The sequence below is a fragment of the Myxine glutinosa genome, chromosome 6 (genome assembly GCF_964187855.1).
Source record: "Myxine glutinosa chromosome 6, kmMyxGlut1.1, whole genome shotgun sequence".
Lineage (NCBI taxonomy): Eukaryota > Metazoa > Chordata > Myxini > Myxiniformes > Myxinidae > Myxine > Myxine glutinosa.
In genome coordinates this window covers 104,725,893-104,746,575 of record NC_136266.1, presented here as the reverse complement: position 1 = coordinate 104,746,575, position 20,683 = coordinate 104,725,893, and the positions used below count along the sequence as shown (strand labels likewise).

General features: G+C 48.6%; 1 protein-coding gene across 1 annotated transcript in view; it reads left to right on the top strand.

The window, feature by feature from the left end:
* LOC137416593 (small G protein signaling modulator 2) overlaps positions 1 to 20,683 on the top strand; it is a 113,168-nt gene that overhangs the window by 67,759 nt on the left and 24,726 nt on the right. Inside the window, exons 12-18 of the mRNA XM_078781055.1 lie at positions 1,212 to 1,323; positions 2,994 to 3,058; positions 3,165 to 3,304; positions 3,665 to 3,793; positions 4,000 to 4,170; positions 15,692 to 15,934; positions 20,286 to 20,410. Of these exons, the coding sequence (XP_078637181.1) occupies positions 1,212 to 1,323; positions 2,994 to 3,058; positions 3,165 to 3,304; positions 3,665 to 3,793; positions 4,000 to 4,170; positions 15,692 to 15,934; positions 20,286 to 20,410 (985 nt within the window). The remainder of the gene's footprint in view (positions 1 to 1,211; positions 1,324 to 2,993; positions 3,059 to 3,164; positions 3,305 to 3,664; positions 3,794 to 3,999; positions 4,171 to 15,691; positions 15,935 to 20,285; positions 20,411 to 20,683) is intronic.

Here is a 20,683-nt window from a genome sequence, read left to right as displayed (position 1 = left end):
CATTTGTAACATTCTCTCTCCATCACGAGCAATTCCTCCATTCGCTTTACGACTCTGCCGCTCCGAAGCATGCTCATTTCAACGAACCCAAGCCCCTCCCATTATTCTAGTCTCCTCCCCTTTTGCTTTGGTCCTCCCCCTCACGTGAAATCTTCCCAATGCTTCCGTGCTCCTCTCCCATTTCCGCCACCTTTCCTACTGTGCTTATGCATGCCACTCTTGACTTTCTCATTGCCAGTGTGAAGGGCAGCGGCTGCGGTGGTTCCCTGTGGTTAGCAGATGTTTGAAGAGACCTTTACAAAGATCTAGGATTTATCACGAGACCCGAGGAGTGTTTCTAAGGGGAGGAGGCCATGTGCTCAGTTCTTTGGTTAAATTCCAAATTATTTTGTTCCGTCATTTCCTTCCACATAGACCTCGCATTGAGATTCTCATTTGGGTGAAGTTTCATTAGAGAGTATTGCACCTTTTATCAGAGCCTTTTTGGGTCACCTACAAATGGTCTCACATCAGCCCAGAGAGTCATGAGCATCCGGTATCAATATGTTTATGGATTTCTTAAATTATCAACTGGTCATCAGTTCATTGACATCCTCTTTGAAGGACGGCGTACTCTTTGGCGCAACACCCAGCCTTAGAAGCACCAGATGTTTATTGTGGGCCCGGGAATCAAACCCAGACTACACAGGTCAAGCAAATACAACACGTCTGAGTTATCCCATGACTGCTCGCCAGCTGGCCAGACATGTTGTCTGGTGCAGCTTAGTTTGGCTGAATACGTCCCCAAAGCAGCCATTTTTGACCATGATTACTCATTAGCCAAGGCCAAATTGAACCTTGTGGAAAATAGCAATGATCGTGTATTGTTGGATGAACAGATAGGATTCTGCTAGCCATGATAAATAACTGTCTAAGAGGGTAATTTATGAGGGATTTATAACAATTGTCACGGAGACAGTTGTTTTCTGAATTGAGCTCATCAGAATGGCGTGTTCTTTCACAAAGTGCCGTTTTAATGGGATTGAAAACATTGTGGCACCACAAAATGCCTTCTCTTTTCCCTGTGGTGTATTTGTGGGACCAAGAATAATCTCTCATGCATGTACAACTTTTCGACCATTCTTCATCATCCACTCTGGTTAGGCCACACCAATAGGATGGTTTGTTACTGTGCCAATTGGTGTTTTACCCTCCTTTTACGCATCCCGCAGCATCCCACAACGGTCTCGCTATGGCAGAGACTCCACTGCCTTGGCGGCTGGAAGGAGCCGTGGTGCCCGGACATGACTTGGGCACTATGCACGACATAACAGTTCATGAACGGTGACGTTTTTCTTTTCATTGCCACAATACCAGCTGTGCATTTGCTCGTTAGCCCATCCCACGCACAGCGAGACATGGGGTTTTGCACTCCTGCATGTCTGTCTGTCTGTCTGGGCTATAACTTTTTTTACCATTTGAGCTTTTGTCTTCAAATTTTCAACAAAGCTTTATTATGTCCATGTGTTTTATACCTCTCCCATCCCCTCTCCCCCCCCACCTTCCCATGCCTCCTCCCTCAAGTCCCCTCCCTCCCACAGATCTTCCGATGTCCCTGTTCTCTCCTGTTGTGTTGTGCTTCCCTCTCTCTCCCCATCTTATCTCCCGCTCCCTTTATTGTATGTTTTGTGTGTCCGTTTTTTTTTTTTGTCTTTAATGTTAGCTCTTACACGAGCCTCGATCTTGTATACTAAAAAAAAAGAAAAAGAAAAAAAAAGAGAATATGGAGAAGTCAAGTTAATAATTTGGTCAAAAGGTCAAAGGTCAAAGCCACATAAAATCATCAATTTTCATCCAATTGACCTGAAATTTTAAGAATTTGCAAATTGGGTCACTGAATTGGTTGACCAATCAAAAGCTAGAAGCTGATTATTTTGTTTTTTTTAGATCGTCTAAAAAATTTTGAGATGTTTTTTTTTTTAGCTCAAAAGGTCAAAGGTCAAGGTTGCATAAAACGTTCCATTTTCATCTGATTGAGTTGAAATTTTAAGAATTTGCAATTTGCAATCAGTTGGCCATTTATCAGCGATCACCTTTACGATCAGCAACCACGTACATATCACAGTCATGAATGAATAAAGCACATGATCCCTGTGAATGACTTATCGAGCAGTAAACACAGCCCATTGGAGCAGAATGGGTGTGAATCCAGTGACTCTGTAGCCTGGTATTTTATTCCAGGTATCTGTTATTGATTTCAGCGTTAAAGCAATATTTTTCTTGCCTCATAGCCTGGTGTTGGCCTCGCGGTTAGGGTGCCGGCTTGGGATCCTGGGTTCGAATCCTGGTCGATCGCTGAATTAACACCAGGGGGGTTGACTCAGCCTGTCATCCCTCCGAGGTCGGCAAATTGAGCACCAGTTCACTGGTAATTCCCTGTGTGTCGCAAGAGGTGACTAACAGGATTGGCGGCAGGAAGGGCATCCGGCCATAAAACATTGCTTCAAAAAGGGGACCATGGTGCCCAAAAAAGGCCGACCCCTGCTCTGCGGGGAAAAATGGCCTCTGAAGGTCGTTCTTCCTCATTACATTATGGATAAATGACTTCATGCTCAGAATTGCAGAGATGAAAGATTTGTCCTGTAATTAAAGTATCATCCCTCGTGCATATATCTTTTTTTTCTTCTTTTTTTCTTCTTCTTTTTTTGTATACTGAATCGAGGCTCGTGAAAGAGCTAACATTTACTTCACAAACAAATCAACCAGACAAACAAAATATATAAAAAGAGGGAGCGGAAGACAAGATGGGGAGAGAAGGGGAAGCACACAAACACAACATTTGAGAGCAGGGAGATGTGTGGGAGGGAGAGGGCTTGGGGGGAGGAGGCGTGGGAAGGGGGGATGATGAGGGAGGGGCATCTTTTCCAAGATGAACACTGGTTTGTGCATATTGGCAGGAGTAAACACAGGAGTAAACAAAAACATTGATTTCCTATTGCCATTCTTCCTCGCAGGATGCCTCTGAAGAGCCTTTGTGAGAACATGCAGAAGCAGATTCTGTCACGAGCTTTATTTGGCTGTAGGTTTCGCGGAATCATAAACGTGTGCCCAAGCTTATCCTGAAGCACTTCCCTATGTGGATGGAACATTGTCTTTACCACTCGTTCTCACTCTTTCACTGGTAGGGCTCGCCTACTGCAAGCACATGACCACCGTTCGGACACACCTTTCCGCACTGGTGCAGCCATGTCCTCTATCTCCAAACCCTGGTGACTCCGAAGGCATCACAGGCGATGCCTGGGAGTCCTGGAAAGCAGGATTTCTGGTATGTAATGTATTAAGGTCAGGGTAAGGTAATATAACCATACACTTATCAACTTTTAGTTGATAAAATCCATCGTTTTCCTTGTCCACCAATGCAGGCCGACATACTCACCTTCACAGAGTCTCGTGTTTTGTTGCCCCGGATATGCATATTTATTTGAACTTTTCGTTTCATCTTTAAAATAACTTAGAACATAATAGTTTAGTGTCAAACTTTTCTGTATTAACAATTATTCATTTTAGAAACACTTCCAGTTGGCAAAATGTATGGCAGTGTAAATGACTTACACGTTTCATTAACGTTGTTTGTTTCATGTCCCCATCTGAGCACTTGCCTCATGATCATGAATTTTCATTGCAGAACCTGAGCGAAAGCGAGCTTTTTCAACGGGTGTATTACGGTGGAGTGGAGCAGTGTGTGAGACGATACGTCTGGCCTTACCTACTCCGCCATTACCGCTTTGGAATGAGTTGTGGTGAACGCGACACGGTGCATGTTTTCACCACACGGATCCTGTTTTTTAGTTATCCAATCAATTTTTCTGATACAATCGGTGTCGGTGATACAATCGGTGATACAATCGGTGAATCGGGGTGCTCGAAACAAACAGGCTGGTAAGTTTCGAACTTGGTTTTTCAATTGAACATCGAGCTCACCTATATTGTAATGACAGCGCCTGTTGCTGCTTACTGCAGGTGGACGTAGAAACGCGTGAGCGGTACCAGGCACTGCTGGCAGAGTGGCACACATGCAAGGCAGCCGTGCGGCAACGCGGTACGAAGAACGACAATGGACATGCAGGAAACTCGTCGTTGGGAAGTCTGGGGCAGAAGCAGAGCACGCTCAACTCGAGTGTCAGTAGTGAGGTATTGGCTCAGTTTCTCTGCCTGGTGTATTTGACTGGAACTTGTGAGCAACAGGGCTCCATATGCATGCCACACTCTTGAATACATCACTTGCCATTGCCACCCATGTCGCCAACCTTCTGTCCAAGTCTCTGTCTCTGTGCTCGATAGTTATGCGCTAGCACGTAGACAAAAAAACACTGTGTAACTCATGGCCGACGGTACAATCAGACCAACCATGGTGCCTCCCAATTTGCTCACACAATTGTGGCAATCCTTTCTGAAATGATTCTGATTCACCCACCTCTGCCACAAACAACACATTGATTTTTATTGAAAAAGAGAACCAATACCTTAAAAATGGAGCAATCAGGATGAGCTGACGAAACTGCCTCTATGCTTGAGCTTCCACTGACCCATGTATTGACTTCATCGCTTCTTATTTCTCTAAAAAATATGCTCAAACCTTTCTTTGCAAAAGGGACAGGCCCCAAAATCAGCGCTATGTTCACCTCCACAATGAAACGCACTTCAACTCAGCCACTTGACAGTCCCCGCATTGATGCTACTTTGGGTACCTTATCTTTGCAACAGTGGGGAATGGGATGAATTTACACCAGAAAGGACTCAAACCCCAGGAATACTCTAAAAGTAAGCACATGACTTTCAAGGCTTTAAAGGACTGGTAGAAGATAATCTTATCTAATGCATAATTACTGGTGCACTCTTCACAATAATATGGTCTCTTTAGCTCCTCCAGGTTTTCATCAAACATCCAAAGAAACTCCAAGGATTACCCCTGATGTGGAACTAATTAATTTAGCCTTGAATGATAGACAAGAACCACCTTTAGAGGCCATTTTTCCCTGCAGACCAGGGGTCGGCCTTTTTTAGGCACCATGGCCCCTTTTTGAAGCAATGTTTTATGGCCGGATGCCCTTCCTGCCGCCAACCCTGTTAGTCACCCCTTGCGACACACAGGGGATTACCAGTGAACTGGTACTCAATTTGCCGACTCCTGGAGGATGACAGGCTGAGTCAACCCCCCCTGGTGTTAATTCAGCGATCGACCGGGATTCAAACCCAGGATCCTTGGATCCCAAGCCAGCACCCTAACCACTAAGCTAACACCAGGCTAACACCTTGAATGATAGACAGAAGACTCAAAATAATTTATATCCAAACTGTTTAAGATAATTGACTGATTTTTAATGAAACCTGTCGGACTTTGCTTATGTTACAAGGAAGATATACATCAAAGGAATACAGAAAACCACTTGGCACGAATCCAAATCCAAAAAGAACACACACACACACACAAACACAACAATTCCTAAGCAAAAGCCTGAAGCATTTGTGCAGCACAGCCTTTCTTATACTTGTGAAGAAAAAGAGAATGGGGCTGGGCTGAGGGGAGGAGAGAGAGGAATGGGGGAACGAGATAAGAAAAGTTGCAAGAGATTCGAGCGTGATGACGGGCATCTGGTTTTGTCCATTCCTTTCATCTTGGGAGAGATTTTGTGTTACAGAAAATACAGTTCTCAGTTATTGTGAAGCATACAGTTATAACATAATACATTTCCCATTTTGTCTCAGAACATTCCCATAACGTGTATGGGATTAATAGAGCATTAACCCACAGTTGTGTTGGCTTGAAAGAAAGTGTGCAGTTCATTTGATTCTCCAGAGAACGACACTCCTTCAATGTCGTTGCTAAGTCACAATCTAATCTTTTTTAGTGGGATGTGCCGGTGTAACTTTGCATGAAGCTCAACACTTATTAAAAAATAGTTTTAGAAAGTTTCTCTAGGCTTATACAAAATACTACTAATAATAAAATGTTTGTTCTATAAACCAAACCATTTGAGTATACGGTTAAAGTTTTACGAACTCATAGACAGTACTTTGGAAAACAAAGTATGCTTTGTAATTTTAATTATTGCGCACCAGGTGTGGAGAACGTCATGCAACAGGGATTTGACCTTCATTTCCCCAAGATAAGAGTTACAAACGGCAGGAAGCTTTTCCGAGCAGGCAGGTTGCTGCAGCAACCATTTGCACATGGGCCCGCCCTGGGATCATTCGTCAGTTAAAATAGAATACACTTAACGCTGATTAATATATGTATTTATGAAGCTTAAGTACACAATAAAACTTAAGTGTTTGCCACATCAGGTGGAGGCTCAAGGAAATCCACTTAACTTACACAAATTACGTACGCAATTAAAACTGAAGTGTTTGCCACATCAGGTGGAGGCTCAAGGAAATCCATTTAACTTACACAAATTACGTACGCAATTAATTTCCTTCCACAACACCCCCAAAGGAACCACAAATATACTTTAGTGATAGGACCCAGACATGACAATCCCAAAACACATTCACTGACAACATCCACTTGATCAACTGTTCTCAAAAGGTACAAATAAGCAAGACATGATCATTCCACATTTCCATCACCTCCTGCACACATCCAAACATGTTTTAAATCTCTTTTGTCAATTCCAAGCTATTGAGGTGGCTGAACTCCTTTCTGGTATCATTACCAGTTGGTCCACATCTGCTTATTGATATTATTCACTGCTAACCTGTATTTATTTATCTATTTAGGTCACTTTGGGGCATGAATGGTTGTGGATGGTTGACCCTCCTCCCCTCTTTTTCCCTCATTAATAGAGTGTAAAATAACTACAAAATAATTTCTCCAGCTTGCTGAAAAATGGTGTCCGAACACTACTGAAACAAACTAGAGCTCAGACCCGTAGGAACATCAGGTTTTCTCAAACTCTCTCCATTCGTTTCATCATCAACAGGAAGCAAATCCTCCATGTTGGGAGAGACATCCCACCTATTTTCCAACCTTTTTTTCTTTCTACGGCACCGGGCCACTCACCGTCATGAAGTTCTGACAAATACCTCGCAATCATCGCAGCCAGGGTAATATTGTCAGTCTTACTATCATTCTCTCCATCATTACCCTGCACTCACGAAGCGAAAAGCGGGGTTAAGCATGCAGTTGCGTACGTGTGTCCTACGCCGTACATGTCTGCATTTTAAAAATTAATTTTCTCGGCAACCATTGGTCCGATTGATATGAAATTTTCACCATAGGAGCGCCTCCTCCTGTATAACTTTTTAAATGATAATCATGACGTCATCTGTCATGTGGTACAGGCGCCATCTTGGAAAAACCGAAAAATGTTGCATCTCTATATCTCCAAAACCACTGCATGGAAAAAATGTAAACGTTGCTCATTGTAAAGAACTCCATATAGGGAATAGATGTTGTTAACAATGACGTCATTTGTGCCATAATTATGATGTCATAATTCGACAGGGACAACGCTTAGTCTGATCAGTTTGAAATGTATTGAGCATGATCTATGCGACAATTATATTAGAGAATATAAACTGATGATGTCATCGCTCACATGGTCTGGCAGCCATATTGGATCAAAGGAAAAAAATGTTCAAAAACAGAAGAGTTGGATCGCAACAAGTCGACTGCGCCGGGTAAGTATTCGATGAATACCATCTAGTTAATGATATGTGAGCCTTTGATTTTTAAAAGTAATCGCACCAGCTGCATCATCAACATCCTTCAGCCAACAAAAGGGGCTCCTGTTTTGGCCACTTGGTGCCCCTCTGGCCTTCCTCATAATCCTACTCTAGAGACACAACAAAATAATGCCACAGAACTTCATCAGAACAAATATCATTATCCTTCTTTTTCCTCCTCATCATTTTACTTCCTTCAACAAATATGCACTTCATCCCCACTCCCCCTACCCCTTTTGAAGGGGCAGCACAGAGCTCTTGCCTTCAATAGTGGTGCTTAGATTCCGTTTTTGTCCCCCGTCGCTCAGCGGAGCGAAAGGGGGACTATGGCTTTCCCCTCCGTCCGTGTGTCCGTCCGTCCGTCCGTGCGTGCGTGCGGGCGTGCGTGTGTGCGTGCGGGCGTGCGTGCGTGCGTAAGCGAAGGACCGCATTCGAATTTGGTGTGTGGGTGCAACCCACGTCAAAATCCAAGATGGCCGCCGCCATGTATGTCTGAACCTTGTAACCTGCATATCTTGAAAAATAAGCGAAGTACCAACTTCTAATATGGTGTGTGGGTGTATCTACGCATAAGGAAGAACGCTATTGAAAATTGGGTCGCCACGTCAAAATCCAAGATGGCCGCCGCCATGTATGTCTGAACCTTGTGAGATGAATATCTTGAAAAATAAGCGAAGTACCAACTTCTAATTTGGTGTGTGGGTGTATCTCGGCATAAGGACGAAAGCTATTGAAAATTGGGTCGCCACGTCAAAATCCAAGATGGCCGCCACCATATATATGCCTGAAACTTGTGAGCGAAATATCTCGAAAAATAAGTGAAGTACCAACGTCTAATCTGGTGTGTGGGTGTATCTAGGCACAAGCGAGAAAGCTCTTTAAAATCGGGTCGCCACGTCAAAAGCCAAGATGGCCACCGCCATGTATGTCTGAAACTTGTGAGATGAATATCTTGAAAAATAAGCAAAGTACCAGCTTCTAATTTGGTGTGTGGGTGTATCTCAGCATAAGGAAGAACGCTTTTGAAAATTGGGTCGCCACGTCAAAATCCAAGATGCCCGCCACCATATATATGTCTGAACATTGTGAGCGAAATATCTTGAAAAATAAGCGAAGTACCAACTTGTAATCTGGTGTGTGGGTGTATCTAGGCATAAGGAAGAAGGCTATTGAAAATTGGGTCGCCACGTCAAAATCCAAGATGGCCACCGCCATGTATGTCTGATGAATATCTTGAAAAATAAGCGAAGTACCAACTTCTAATTTGGTGTATGGGTGTATCTCGCCATAAGGAAGAAGGCTATTGAAAATTGGGTTGCCACGTCAAAATCCAAGATGGCCGCCACCATATATATATGTCTGAACCTTGTGAGCGAAATATCTCGAAAAATAAGCGAAGTACCAACTTCTAATCTGGTGTGTGGGTGTATCTAGGCACACGGAAGAACGCTGTTTAAAATTGGGTCGCCACGTCAAAATCCAAGATGGCCACCGCCATGTATGTCTGAATCTTGTGCGAAGAATATCTTGAAAGATAAGCGAAGTACCAACTTCTAATTTGGTGTGTGGGTGTATCTCGGCATAAGGAAGACCGCTATTGTAAAGTGGGTCGCCACGTCAAAATCCAGGACGGCCGCCACCATATATATGTCTGAACCTTGAGCGAAATATCTTGAAAAATAAGCAAAGTACCTTCTGGTGTTTGGGTGTATCTAGGCATAAGGAAGAACACTATTGAAAATTGGGTCGCCACGTCAAAATCCAAGATGGCCGCCTCTATGTTTGTCTGACCCTTGTGAGCGAAATATCATATCATAGCATGTTTTCTGCGTGTTCCACTTTGTCAACTCACATCACTTCCCCGACGGGGGACCTAGGCGTAACGCTTGTCATAATTATAACTGTTATCACAGTCATCATCTTATTATAGTAGTGTGGCGGACACGAAAGCCCACTGTCGTGGTGACATCATTCCGCGCACCAAGTGGGCGGCGGCCACGCCGGAGGGGTAGGCGTGGCCTGAGGATATACACGGGGCGCGCAGCCCGGAGCGCGCTAGTGTTACAGTGAGCTCCTGAAATAAAGACGCTTATAAGTTACCGCTTGTCCGCTTCCTCCTTGCTCGCAAGCAGCGCGCGTAACGCCGCGCTTTACTGGTGACCCTCGACGTTGGATCTGCCGTAGCGATCCTTCCACACACGACGCCATTGCCATGGCCAACTTCATCAAATTTCCCGAATTTTGGGAGGCCCAGGCCGAAGTCTGGTTCGTCCAAGCCGAAGCCCAATTTCAGCTTCGGCGCCTCACCGGCGACGACACGCGCTACTGCCACGTCGTCGCCTCCCTCGGGCCCGGCACGGCCGCTCGAGTTGTGTCCGTCCTTCGCCACCCACCGGACCGCCACAAGTACAAGGCACTCAAGCAGCTACTCCTAGCCACGTTCGGCCTCACGGACGACGCACGGGCCGACCGCCTCCTGGATCTCCCCGAGCTCGGCGACACGCGCCCATCAGTCCGAATGGACCATATGCTGTCACTTTTGGGCGACGAAGCCCCCGGTTCTCTATTCCGGGCGCTTTTCCGTCGCCAACTTCCAGCGCAGGTTCGCCTCGCGTTGGCCGGGACCGTGCTAACGGAACCCTGAGCATTGGCAGCCGAGGCGGACAGGTACTTTGCGGCCGTCACGGACCTCGAGGCTGATGCTGCTGATGATGCTGATCCACAGCATCAGCTTACACAGCATACGCAGCATGCTGATACGCACCTCGTGACCGCCGCCACGCTCCGCCCACCGCAGCGGCGAAAACCGCCACCGCGGGGAAAACCGCCAACTCCACCGGCCTGGCGGAGTCAGCCGCGCTCCTCCAGCTCCACCACCTGGTGCTGGTTCCACGCCAAGTTCGGCCATGAGGCTCGGCAGTGTCATCCACCATGCTCCTTCAACAGGTCGGGAAACGCCCGGGCCGGCGCTCAATAGTGGCGATGAGCGCCGGCCGTTCGAGCAGCTTGCTGTTCATAACGGACACCTTATCCGGGCGCCGTTACCTGTGCGACACGGGTGCGCAGGTGAGTGTCGTTCCCGCCGGTACGTCAGACAAGCACGCCGCGGGCGGGGGCCCCGCGCTGCTTGCCGCGAACAGGACGCCCATCCGTACGTACGGAAAACGCTGCCTCTCTCTGCGGTTTGGAGGGCAGGTTTTCCGATGGACGTTCGTCACCGCCGACGTGCCCATGGCACTGCTTGGCGCGGACTTCCTGTGCGCTAATGGGCTCCTGGTCGACGTAAAGCGCAGACGTCTTGTCCAGGCCGAGACGTTCAGCTCGCTCGCTTGTGGTCGTTCCCGCCGGTACGTCAGACAAGCACGCCGCGGGCGGGGGCCCCGCGCTGCTTGCCGCGAACAGGACGCCCATCCGTACGTACGGAAAACGCTGCCTCTCTCTGCGGTTTGGAGGGCAGGTTTTCCGATGGACGTTCGTCACCGCCGACGTGCCCATGGCACTGCTTGGCGCGGACTTCCTGTGCGCTAATGGGCTCCTGGTCGACGTAAAGCGCAGACGTCTTGTCCAGGCCGAGACGTTCAGCTCGCTCGCTTGTGCGCTGTCCAGCTCGTCGAGCAGCTCAACGAGCGGCTCGCCGAGCGGCTTGCCAAGCGGCTTGCCGAAAGGTTCGGTTCCGGCCACGTTGATCTGTACGCTTCCGGCAGCGGATGCATTCACCCGCCTCCTCGCCGGCTTCCCGGCCCTCACGCGGCCCACCTTCTCGGCGGGGGCCGTCAAGCACGGGGTGGCCCATCACATCCCCACCGTCGGGCCACCGGTCTACGCCCGGGCACGCCGCCTCGAGCCGACGAAGCTGGCGGTGGCAAAAGCGGCGTTCGCTACCCTGGAGCGACTCGGCATCATTCGGCGCTCGGAGAGTGCTTGGGCGTCGCCGCTGCACATCGTGCCGAAGCCCGGCGGGGGATGGTGACCGTGCGGGGACTATCGCCGTCTCAATGATGCCACCACTCCCGACCGCTACCCCATCCCCCACATTCAGGACTTTTCTGCCCGGTTAGCGGGGATGTCCTTCTTTTCAAAGGTGGACCTCATACGCGGCTACCATCAGGTCCCCGTCAGGCCAGAGGACGTCCCGAAGACGGCGTCATCATGCCATTCGGACTCTTCGAGTTCCTGCGGATGCCCTTCGGTCTGAAGAATGCGGCTCAGGCGTTCCAGCGACTGATGGACAGCGTCCTGCGCGACTTGGATTTTGTCTACGTCTACCTGGACGATATCCTCGTCGCCAGCGCGTCCCGCGAACAGCACCTACGCCACCTCCGCACGCTCTTCGAACGCCTGGGCCAGCATGGCCTGATTGTGAACCCCGCAAAGTGCCGGTTCGGCGCCGCCATAATCGATTTTCTGGGGCACCGTGTCACCAGGCACGGAGGCGTCCCCCTGCCGGCCAAGGTGGAGGCGGTGAAGGGGTTTCCGCGCCCCCGCACGATCAGAGGGCTGCAGGAGTTCCTGGGAATGGTGAACTTTTACCATCGGTTCCTGCCCCGTATCGCCCAGCTCCTGCGCCCCCTGCACGAAGCTCTCCGAGGTAAGCCGGGCAAAGGCGACGTTACCTGGACCGAGCAGATGGACACGGCGTTCAAGGGCGCGAAGCTCGCCTTGGCTAACGCCACCATGCTCGCGCACCCGGCGCCCGATGCACCGATCGCCCTCACCACCGACGCCTCGGACTACGCGGTGGGTGCGGTGCACGAGCAATGGGTGCGTGGAGCTTGGCAACCGCTGGCGTTCTTTAGCCGGCAGCTTCGCCCACCCGAACGCCGTTACAGTACCTTCGACCGCGAGTTGCTCGGGCTTCACTTGGCGGTCAGGCACTTCCGCCATCTGCTCGAGGGCCATGCGTTCACGGCCTTCGTCGACCACAAGCCGCTGATCTTCGCGATGGGCAAGGTCACCGAGCCGTGGTCGGCCCGGCAGCAGCGTCACCTCTCGGCCGTGTCCGAGTACACGACGGACATCCGGCACGTCGCGGGGAAGGACAACCCGGTGGCGGATTGCCTTTCCCGGGCCGTCGCCCACGCAGTCCACCTCGGCATCGACTATGCCCGGATGGCAGCGGACCAGGCCGCTGACCCCGACGTCCAGGCCTTGCGGACCGCCGTCATGGGCCTCCGCGTCACCGAGGTGCCGTTCGACGGCGCGGGCACGGCCCTCTTGTGCGACGTCTCCCTCGGGCGGCCTCGCCCCATCGTGCCCGCGGGCTGGCAGCGCCAGGTGTTTGACGCCATCCACGGCCTGTCCCACCCGGGCGCGAGGGCCTCCCAAAGGTTGATCGCCGACAAGTTCGTCTGGCATGGCCTCCGGAAGGCCGTCCGCGGCTGGGCCAGGACGTGCCTCGCGTGCCAGCGCTCCAAGGTGCACCGGCACACCCAGGCCCCTTTGGCCCCGTTCACGGTGCCGGAACGCCGGTTTGACCACGTCCACGTGGACCTGGTGGGACCTCTGCCCCCCTCGCAGGGTTTCATCCGCTGCTGTCCGCTGTTTCAGACCAACATCCGGAGTTGGTCTTTGGGCAACCGCTGCGGGTGCCGGGTGAGTTCCTCCCCGACTCCACGGCACCAAGGTCCTCGGCACAGCAGGGCTCCGCTCTGCAAGAGACCGCCCAGAGGTTCGCCCCGGTGCCAACGGCATGCCACGGGCACCCACCGACGCACGTCGCCCCGGAGCTTCGCACGGCGGAGTACGTCTTCGTCCGCCACGATGCCCACCGGACACCACTGCGGCCCCCGTACGACGGGCCTTTCCGCGTGCTGGAGACCGGGGCGAAGCACTTCACCCTGGACATCGGCGGTACTCCTGACCGCGTTTCTGTAGACCGCCTCAAGCCGGCCCACCTCGACGTGGACCATCCACCGCCAGTGGCCCGACCCCCACGTCGGGGCCGCCCCCCCTGCGGGCGGACCCCCGGCACCGCCCAGCCCCGCCGCCATGCCGCCCCCCGGCCCTGCACCCATCCCAGGGGCAGCCAGGGGCATCCCACCTGGCATCCCTGCACCCCGGACGCCGCCGATCGCCAGGGGGCGCTTCAGCCGGGTCATCCGTCTGCCCCGCAAACTGGCCCTCCAGGTGCGCGGGAATTCTGGGGGTGGGGGGGTGCGTGTGGCGGACACGAAAGCCCACTGGCGTGGTGACATCATTCCGCGCACCAAGTGGGCGGCGGCCACACCCGAGGGGTAGGCGTGGCCTGAGGATATACACGGGGCGCGCAGCCCGGAGCGCGCTAGTGTTAAAGTGAGCTCCTGAAATAAAGACGCTTATAAGTTACCGCTTGTCCGCTTCCTCCTTGCTCGCAAGCAGCGCACGTAACGCCGCGCTTTAGTAGTATATTTTAGAATGTTATTGTCATTATAAGTCTCAACAAAGGGATGTCATATTGGTATCATAGCCATCATTAATCATAATAACAAGCGTTACGCCTAGGTCCCCCGTCGGTGAAATGATGCGAGTTGACAAAGTGGAAGACGCAAGGCGGCCATCTTGGATTTTGACGTGGCGACCCAATTTTCAATCGCCTTCTTCCTTATGCCGAGATACACCCACACACCAGATTAGAAGTTGGTACTGCGCTTATTTTTCAAGATATTCCGCTCACAAGGTTCAGATATACATGGCGGCGGCCATCTTGGATTTTGACGTGGCGACCCAATTTTCAATAGGGTTCTTCCTTATGCCTAGATACACCCACACACCAGATTATAAGTTTATACATCGCTTATTTTTCAAGATATTTCGCTCACAAGGTTCAGACATATATACACAAAGAATTAAGTTAAGCACCCCTACACAACGAATTAAGGTAAGCACCCCCTAATATATATTCTTTGTGTATATGTATACATTGGCATATATTCTAAGGTATGTGAGGAACGTGCATTACATCGGGAATGGAACAACCTGCCACAGCAACGCATACGACGGCTTACAGGGTCTATGAGACGTAGGGTTGAGTCAGTGATCCGATCACGTGGGTCCTACACACGTTATTGACGCAAAGATCGCTAGAGGTCTTCTCAGAACAATGACTGTACGTTAGAAAACATAAACGTCATCCACACTGTCCGTGATGGACCTATAGCTCCATACTTTAATTGAGGTGAAAATATGCCTAAAATTCCCAAAAAATTTCACCTTAAATTATTCAGAATAAAATATTGAAAACGGCATGATTGTTATGTTTTTATGTGACCATAATATCACTTCTCCAGAAAATATAGCAATATCATGGGTATATTACACTGTTTTGACGACAACAAACTTGTAATGTGCGAGGTTGTAAAAAAACGGGGGGGGGGTGCTTAACTTAATTCTTTGTGTATATATGGTGGCGGCCATCTTGGTTTTTGACGTGGCGACCCAATTTTCAATAGCGTTCTTCCATATGCCTAGATACACCCACACACGAGATTAGAAGTTGGTACTTCGCGTATTTTTCAAGATATTTCGCTCACAAGGTTCAGACATATATATGGTGGCGGCCATTTTGGATTTTGACGTGGCGACCCAATTTTCAATAGCGTTCTTCCTTATGCCTAGATACACCCACACACCAGATTAGATGTTGGTACTTCGCGTATTTTTCAAGATATGCAGGTTACAAGGTTCAGACACATGGCATCAGACATACATGGCGGCGGCCATCTTGGATTTTGACGTGGGTTGCACCCACACACCAAATTCGAATGCGGTCCTTCGCTTACGCACGCACGCACGACCGCACGCACGCACACACGCACGCACGCACGGACGGACGGACGGACACACGGACGGAGGGGAAAGCCATAGTCCCCCTTTCGCTCCGCTGAGCGACGGGGGACAATAAATGATGATGATGATTATTTTGGTGGAAGAAAGAAGGGGAGGAGAGGAGTTCAGAGTTTATATTTTCCTTCCTTGAAAATAAGACATTTCCTTCACGGCTTTCCAGGTGTTTGAATCGACTGAGGACCCGGAACCTACTTCTGCATCCATGGATCTCGGATCTGGCTCCAGGCAGGTCAGCCTGGAAAACCCAGAGGCTGAGCGGGTTCCTGTTAACGTTGATGCCATTCATGCGAACGTCCAGGTTGAGGTGGTTGATGAGTATAACCAACATGGTGTTGGGGGCGTTGAACTGCAGACCTCCCAAGAGGTCCCAATGGAAACACCACAGCCCTTAGCAGCTTTCTCGGTATGTATCGTTTTCCTTTTCGTTAACCTGAGTCAAGACTTGTTGAAGATTTGTAACTTTCATGTTATTACATAAAAGAAAATACAAGTCATAAAATAGAAGGAAATATGATGTATGGTATTGTAGAAAGTTACCTGCTGCCCTTTGTCATTCAGTTCCTCCATGAGCGTCAACTTTTGTATTAAAAAAAGGTGTCATGAAGCGTTGAACAATTCATACCCCCATGTGGGATTAGATCAGGGGAAGAGGAAGGCCATACAGAAGGTGGAAAGGAGTATAAAAAGGGGAATAAACAAAGCTAGGTAACTTGTGAGAGGGGAAAGGTAAAAAAGAAAGAAGAGATAATCATTGACTTTGTAGTTGTGATTATGGCATATGGCAACCATCATGTTGTACTTGTGATATTAAAATACACAATACACCCCTTCCCCAAATCCCCATGTATAAATGTTGACAACGAGCAGGTGTCACATCTCATGTATTGTCCACATGTGAATACGTGCGTCAACATCGATTACCATTCATTTATTTACTTAGAGGGACAGTGTTTCCTGGTTCCCCTCATTCCTCCCTCCTTATTTCATGATTATGGTTTCCTATGCCCTCCCCACTATCGACGTACACCGTCCCATTGACCAAAGACATCCTCTTGGAAGTCGGTGAGGATAAACCCTCCAGCGCACAGGGACACACCGTGCTGTGGGTTGTGATGTGGTTCACGCAAGGTGAGACAATGCGTCACGCGAAGTTACCCAACCTGGATAGGAGGGCTCTCGGTCAGTTTGTCACGCAAGATTGGTCTTGAGAACTGCTCAGTATAGCTCAGTATAGCGACGGGGGCCATGAACATACCGGAGCAAGCCCGCCTTTCCTTCCATGTTGATCATTTCTTTATCCCTGCTGTTACTCTCTGATGATGAAGGTGAGACAATGCGTCACGCGAAGTTACCCAACCTGGATAGGAGGGCTCTCGGTCAGTTTGTCACGCAAGATTGGTCTTGAGAACTGCTCAGAACTGCTCAGTATAGCGACGGGGGCCATGAACATACCGGAGCAAGCCCGCCTTTCCTTCCATGTTGATCATTTCTTTATCCCTGCTGTTACTCTCTGATGATTTTGTTTCCCTTCTTCCCAGACCAATTCCTTTGTTTGTTCAAGTTTGCGGCCATATAGTGGAAAGGTTTTCTATAATCATCGAGTCGATTTTGATCGGTCAGATTTTATCCCCTCCGACGATGATAGTGTTATGTTTCGGGACATCGTTTATAAGTTCTGTAAGAAGATCGAAGAAAGCTAATGCATCTTCCTCCGATGATACGTTGGTTGGACTGCAACATGATATTGTTGTTGCTTCAAGATTACTTTTGAAGGTTGCTCTACCATTCTACCGCTATTGATAGATTTAATGTTACAAGCAACGGTACCACCCCTACGGGCGGGGCTTCAATTGGGAGGCCCAAATGAAAAGGTAAAATATCAGAAATTGAAGGCTTTTTTTATATTTTAATTTTAAACGATTTATATAAACATCCGTTAAATCACATCACACGCAAATCATCAAAATCTAAACAGTATTTGTAGAATTTCAATAAAAGCCACATCACTGTTCATATCGGTAAATATTATTCCATCGTGTTTGGAAAAACTGGAAAATTTGAAAAATTGGGGGAAAATTGGGAAAACAATATAGCCTATTTTACTCCACGGGGTTCCAGGATTACCCACCCAAAATTTCGTTGCGATCGGTTCAGCCGTTTTTGCGGTACCTGGGAACAGACGGACGGACGGACAGACATTTGGTGAATTATAGTAAGATTCAGGGTTTTATATGCAATGTTGCTAATAAGTAGGCCAACACTCCCAACTGAAGCATTCAGGTCTACCCTTCTCCTTGATAACTAAAGTCTACCCTTCTCCTTGATAACTAAAGTCTACCCTTCTCCTTGATAACTAAAGTCTACCCTTCTCCTTGATAACTAAAGTCGACCCTTCTCCTTGATAACTAAAGTCTACCCTGCTACTTGATAACTAAAGTATACCCTTCTCCTTGATAACTAAAGTCTACCCTTCTCCTTGATAACTAAAGTCTACCCTTCTCCTTGATAACTAAAGTCTACCCTTCTCCTTGATAACTAAAGTCTACCCTTCTCCTTGATAACTAAAGTCTACCCTTCTCCTTGATAACGGATGTTGACATCATCATGGTAACATTGGATCTTTACATTTTAGAAGAGTCTGCTGTTGATGGTGTTGTTGCTGTTGTGGTGGTGTTGCTGTTGTGGTGTTGTTGCTGTTGTGGTGGTTGACCAGCCACTGACCTTTGGATCCCAGCCTGGTCGCTAACTGGGGGACGTGGCCCTTTTTTTACCTGCACGGCACCCGATGCAGTATGGTTGAGGATATGATTTTTCATTGTCATCGTGTCTTTCGGTTGCTAATTATACTCATGTGATCACAAGTTCTACATGAATATGCAGTATTCATTTTGTCAGAATTGATGACGTTCATCGTTGATATGCCAGGTAGCAAGTCTTTCTGCTTCACCATCTATATATATAAAACACAGTTTGTGTGTGTGTAATGTTACCGATAGACTCCTAAACGGAGAGGCTCACGTGCTTGATATTTGGGATAGACATGGCCATTGAGCCTGGGAAGAACATGGCCGACCTAAAAAAAAATATTTCATAATATTTTTTTACCATATTTTTACCTCAGCGCATTTCAGCGAGGAATATTATGCACGGAATCTGACCGGTGGCAGAGCAGCGCGCTGATTCGCTCAGAGCGATCACGTGATGCTCCTTGCCGCCATAAACTCAGTTACGCGTTCGCACGTATTTCAGAGCGAAAGGCGATTGCGTTTTTCACATTTCAGCGAGGAACATTGCCATTCACACCACATAGGTTTTTTTTTCTTTCATCTTTACGAGATCCATATTTTTTATTCAGAGTTACCTCAGCGCATTTCAGCGAGGAAGATTATACACAGAATCTGATCAGGTGGCAGAGCAGCGCGCTGATTCGCTCAGAGCGATCACGTGATGCTCCTTGCCGCCATAAACTCACAGTTACGCGTTCGCACGTAATTCACACGTTCAAAACAAACGAGATCCGCGAAGCGAGTTGGTCGAGTCGTGCTAACCAAGATGGCGACACGGCGGCTTCACTTTTCACGGAGTATGAGTGTTCTATATATTTTCAATTCAGTGCGCCCGACTCGCTCACGTACTTGATTTGTGGCATAGACATGGCCATTGGGCCTTCACAGTGTAATTTGTGCGAGGCTTTTGTCCGAGTGAGCTTGAGTCGAGAGGGCGAATGTACGGGTTGGGAATGTACGGGTCTCCCTTCCCCCGCCCGGCAACGCCGGTACTGGAGGGCGTCACAGGATCGGTGAGTCTCCAAAATCCGCTTCGTGCTGTTGCGAAGATGCAGGACGATGTCGCGATTGTTGTGCTGCTCTCTGACCATGAGAACTGCAACGTCATTGTTGACTGGCCCTCCCCTTCCCTCCCCCTTCCCCCTCCCCCCTCCGTCCTCCCCTCCCCATCCCTCCCCCCTCCACCCTCCCCCTCCCCTAAGGTTGTTTACCTTAGTGATTTATTAAATAGAGTTGTATTCTGGGTTTTAGTATTTCCATTTGCATTTAAATTGTTAACAGTAGCGTGGAGAAGTCTTTTCTCATTCTGCCATGGGGTAGAGGTATGTCAGGTTAGTAGTGACCATTGGTATAGGTGTGACGTAGGGTTTGCATGATTGGTCACACCTAATGGTTACAAGGATCTTTGGTGCAGGAAGAGGTCATTCAGCCCATCATACATACCTGCACTACACCAACACCAGATACCCTCGCCTAGCCAAACAAGCTACATACAAGTTTTGCCAATATCCCTATACCCCTCTATTTCCAATGCATTTATAGGGAGTCATTATTGATCTGGGTTCTAGGTTGATCTAGGTTCAATTGGCCTATTACAGTTTTGGTTTTTTTGCGGCCACTCTCTTTGCATACGTGACCATACGTGTGGATTCTCTTGCATGCATTCCGTATACACGACAATATGTCCACGGCCTTACCTGTTGTTGTTTATTTACTGCCATAATACGGTCACAACAACCCCTAAATAGGGGAGTAAGCTTCATAACGCTCCTACCTCTGCTCCACGACACCTGTGCATGGCAAGGCCACCACTTACATATCTGACACGGTACTGCGGCTTTTTGTTCATTTATTGGTTTCTGTCTTCCATAATCTCCCCTGTACTGATAGACTTCAATTTGTGTCTCATTATAATCTCCCCCCCCCCCCCCCCCCTTGCCTTCCAATAAATGAAATATTGTATCGCAGGATGAGGAGTTGGACAACTATGCCATCAACTTGCAACGTATAGACAAGGATGTCCACCGATGTGACCGAAGTTACTGGTACTTCACTGCAGACAACCTTGAGAAGCTGCGGGAGATCATGTGCTGGTGAGTTACTGCTCATGCTGTACATCTGGTTTGAAGGACAAAGTCAAACAAACATCAACCTCCAAGAGTGGAGTTGATGCCAACATGTCAAAGTCGCATGACCAACACAGCCCCTTGTGGGTATAGTGGATCATGGTCTTACCATTTATACAAGTTACCCAGGAAAGTAAGTATATCTGATCATTAAAAGGTTGTTTTTAAAATTATCTTTTACATAATTGTGTTAAGAATGAGGCAACAAATCCAACTTGAATTAATTTTCCAATAATTTCT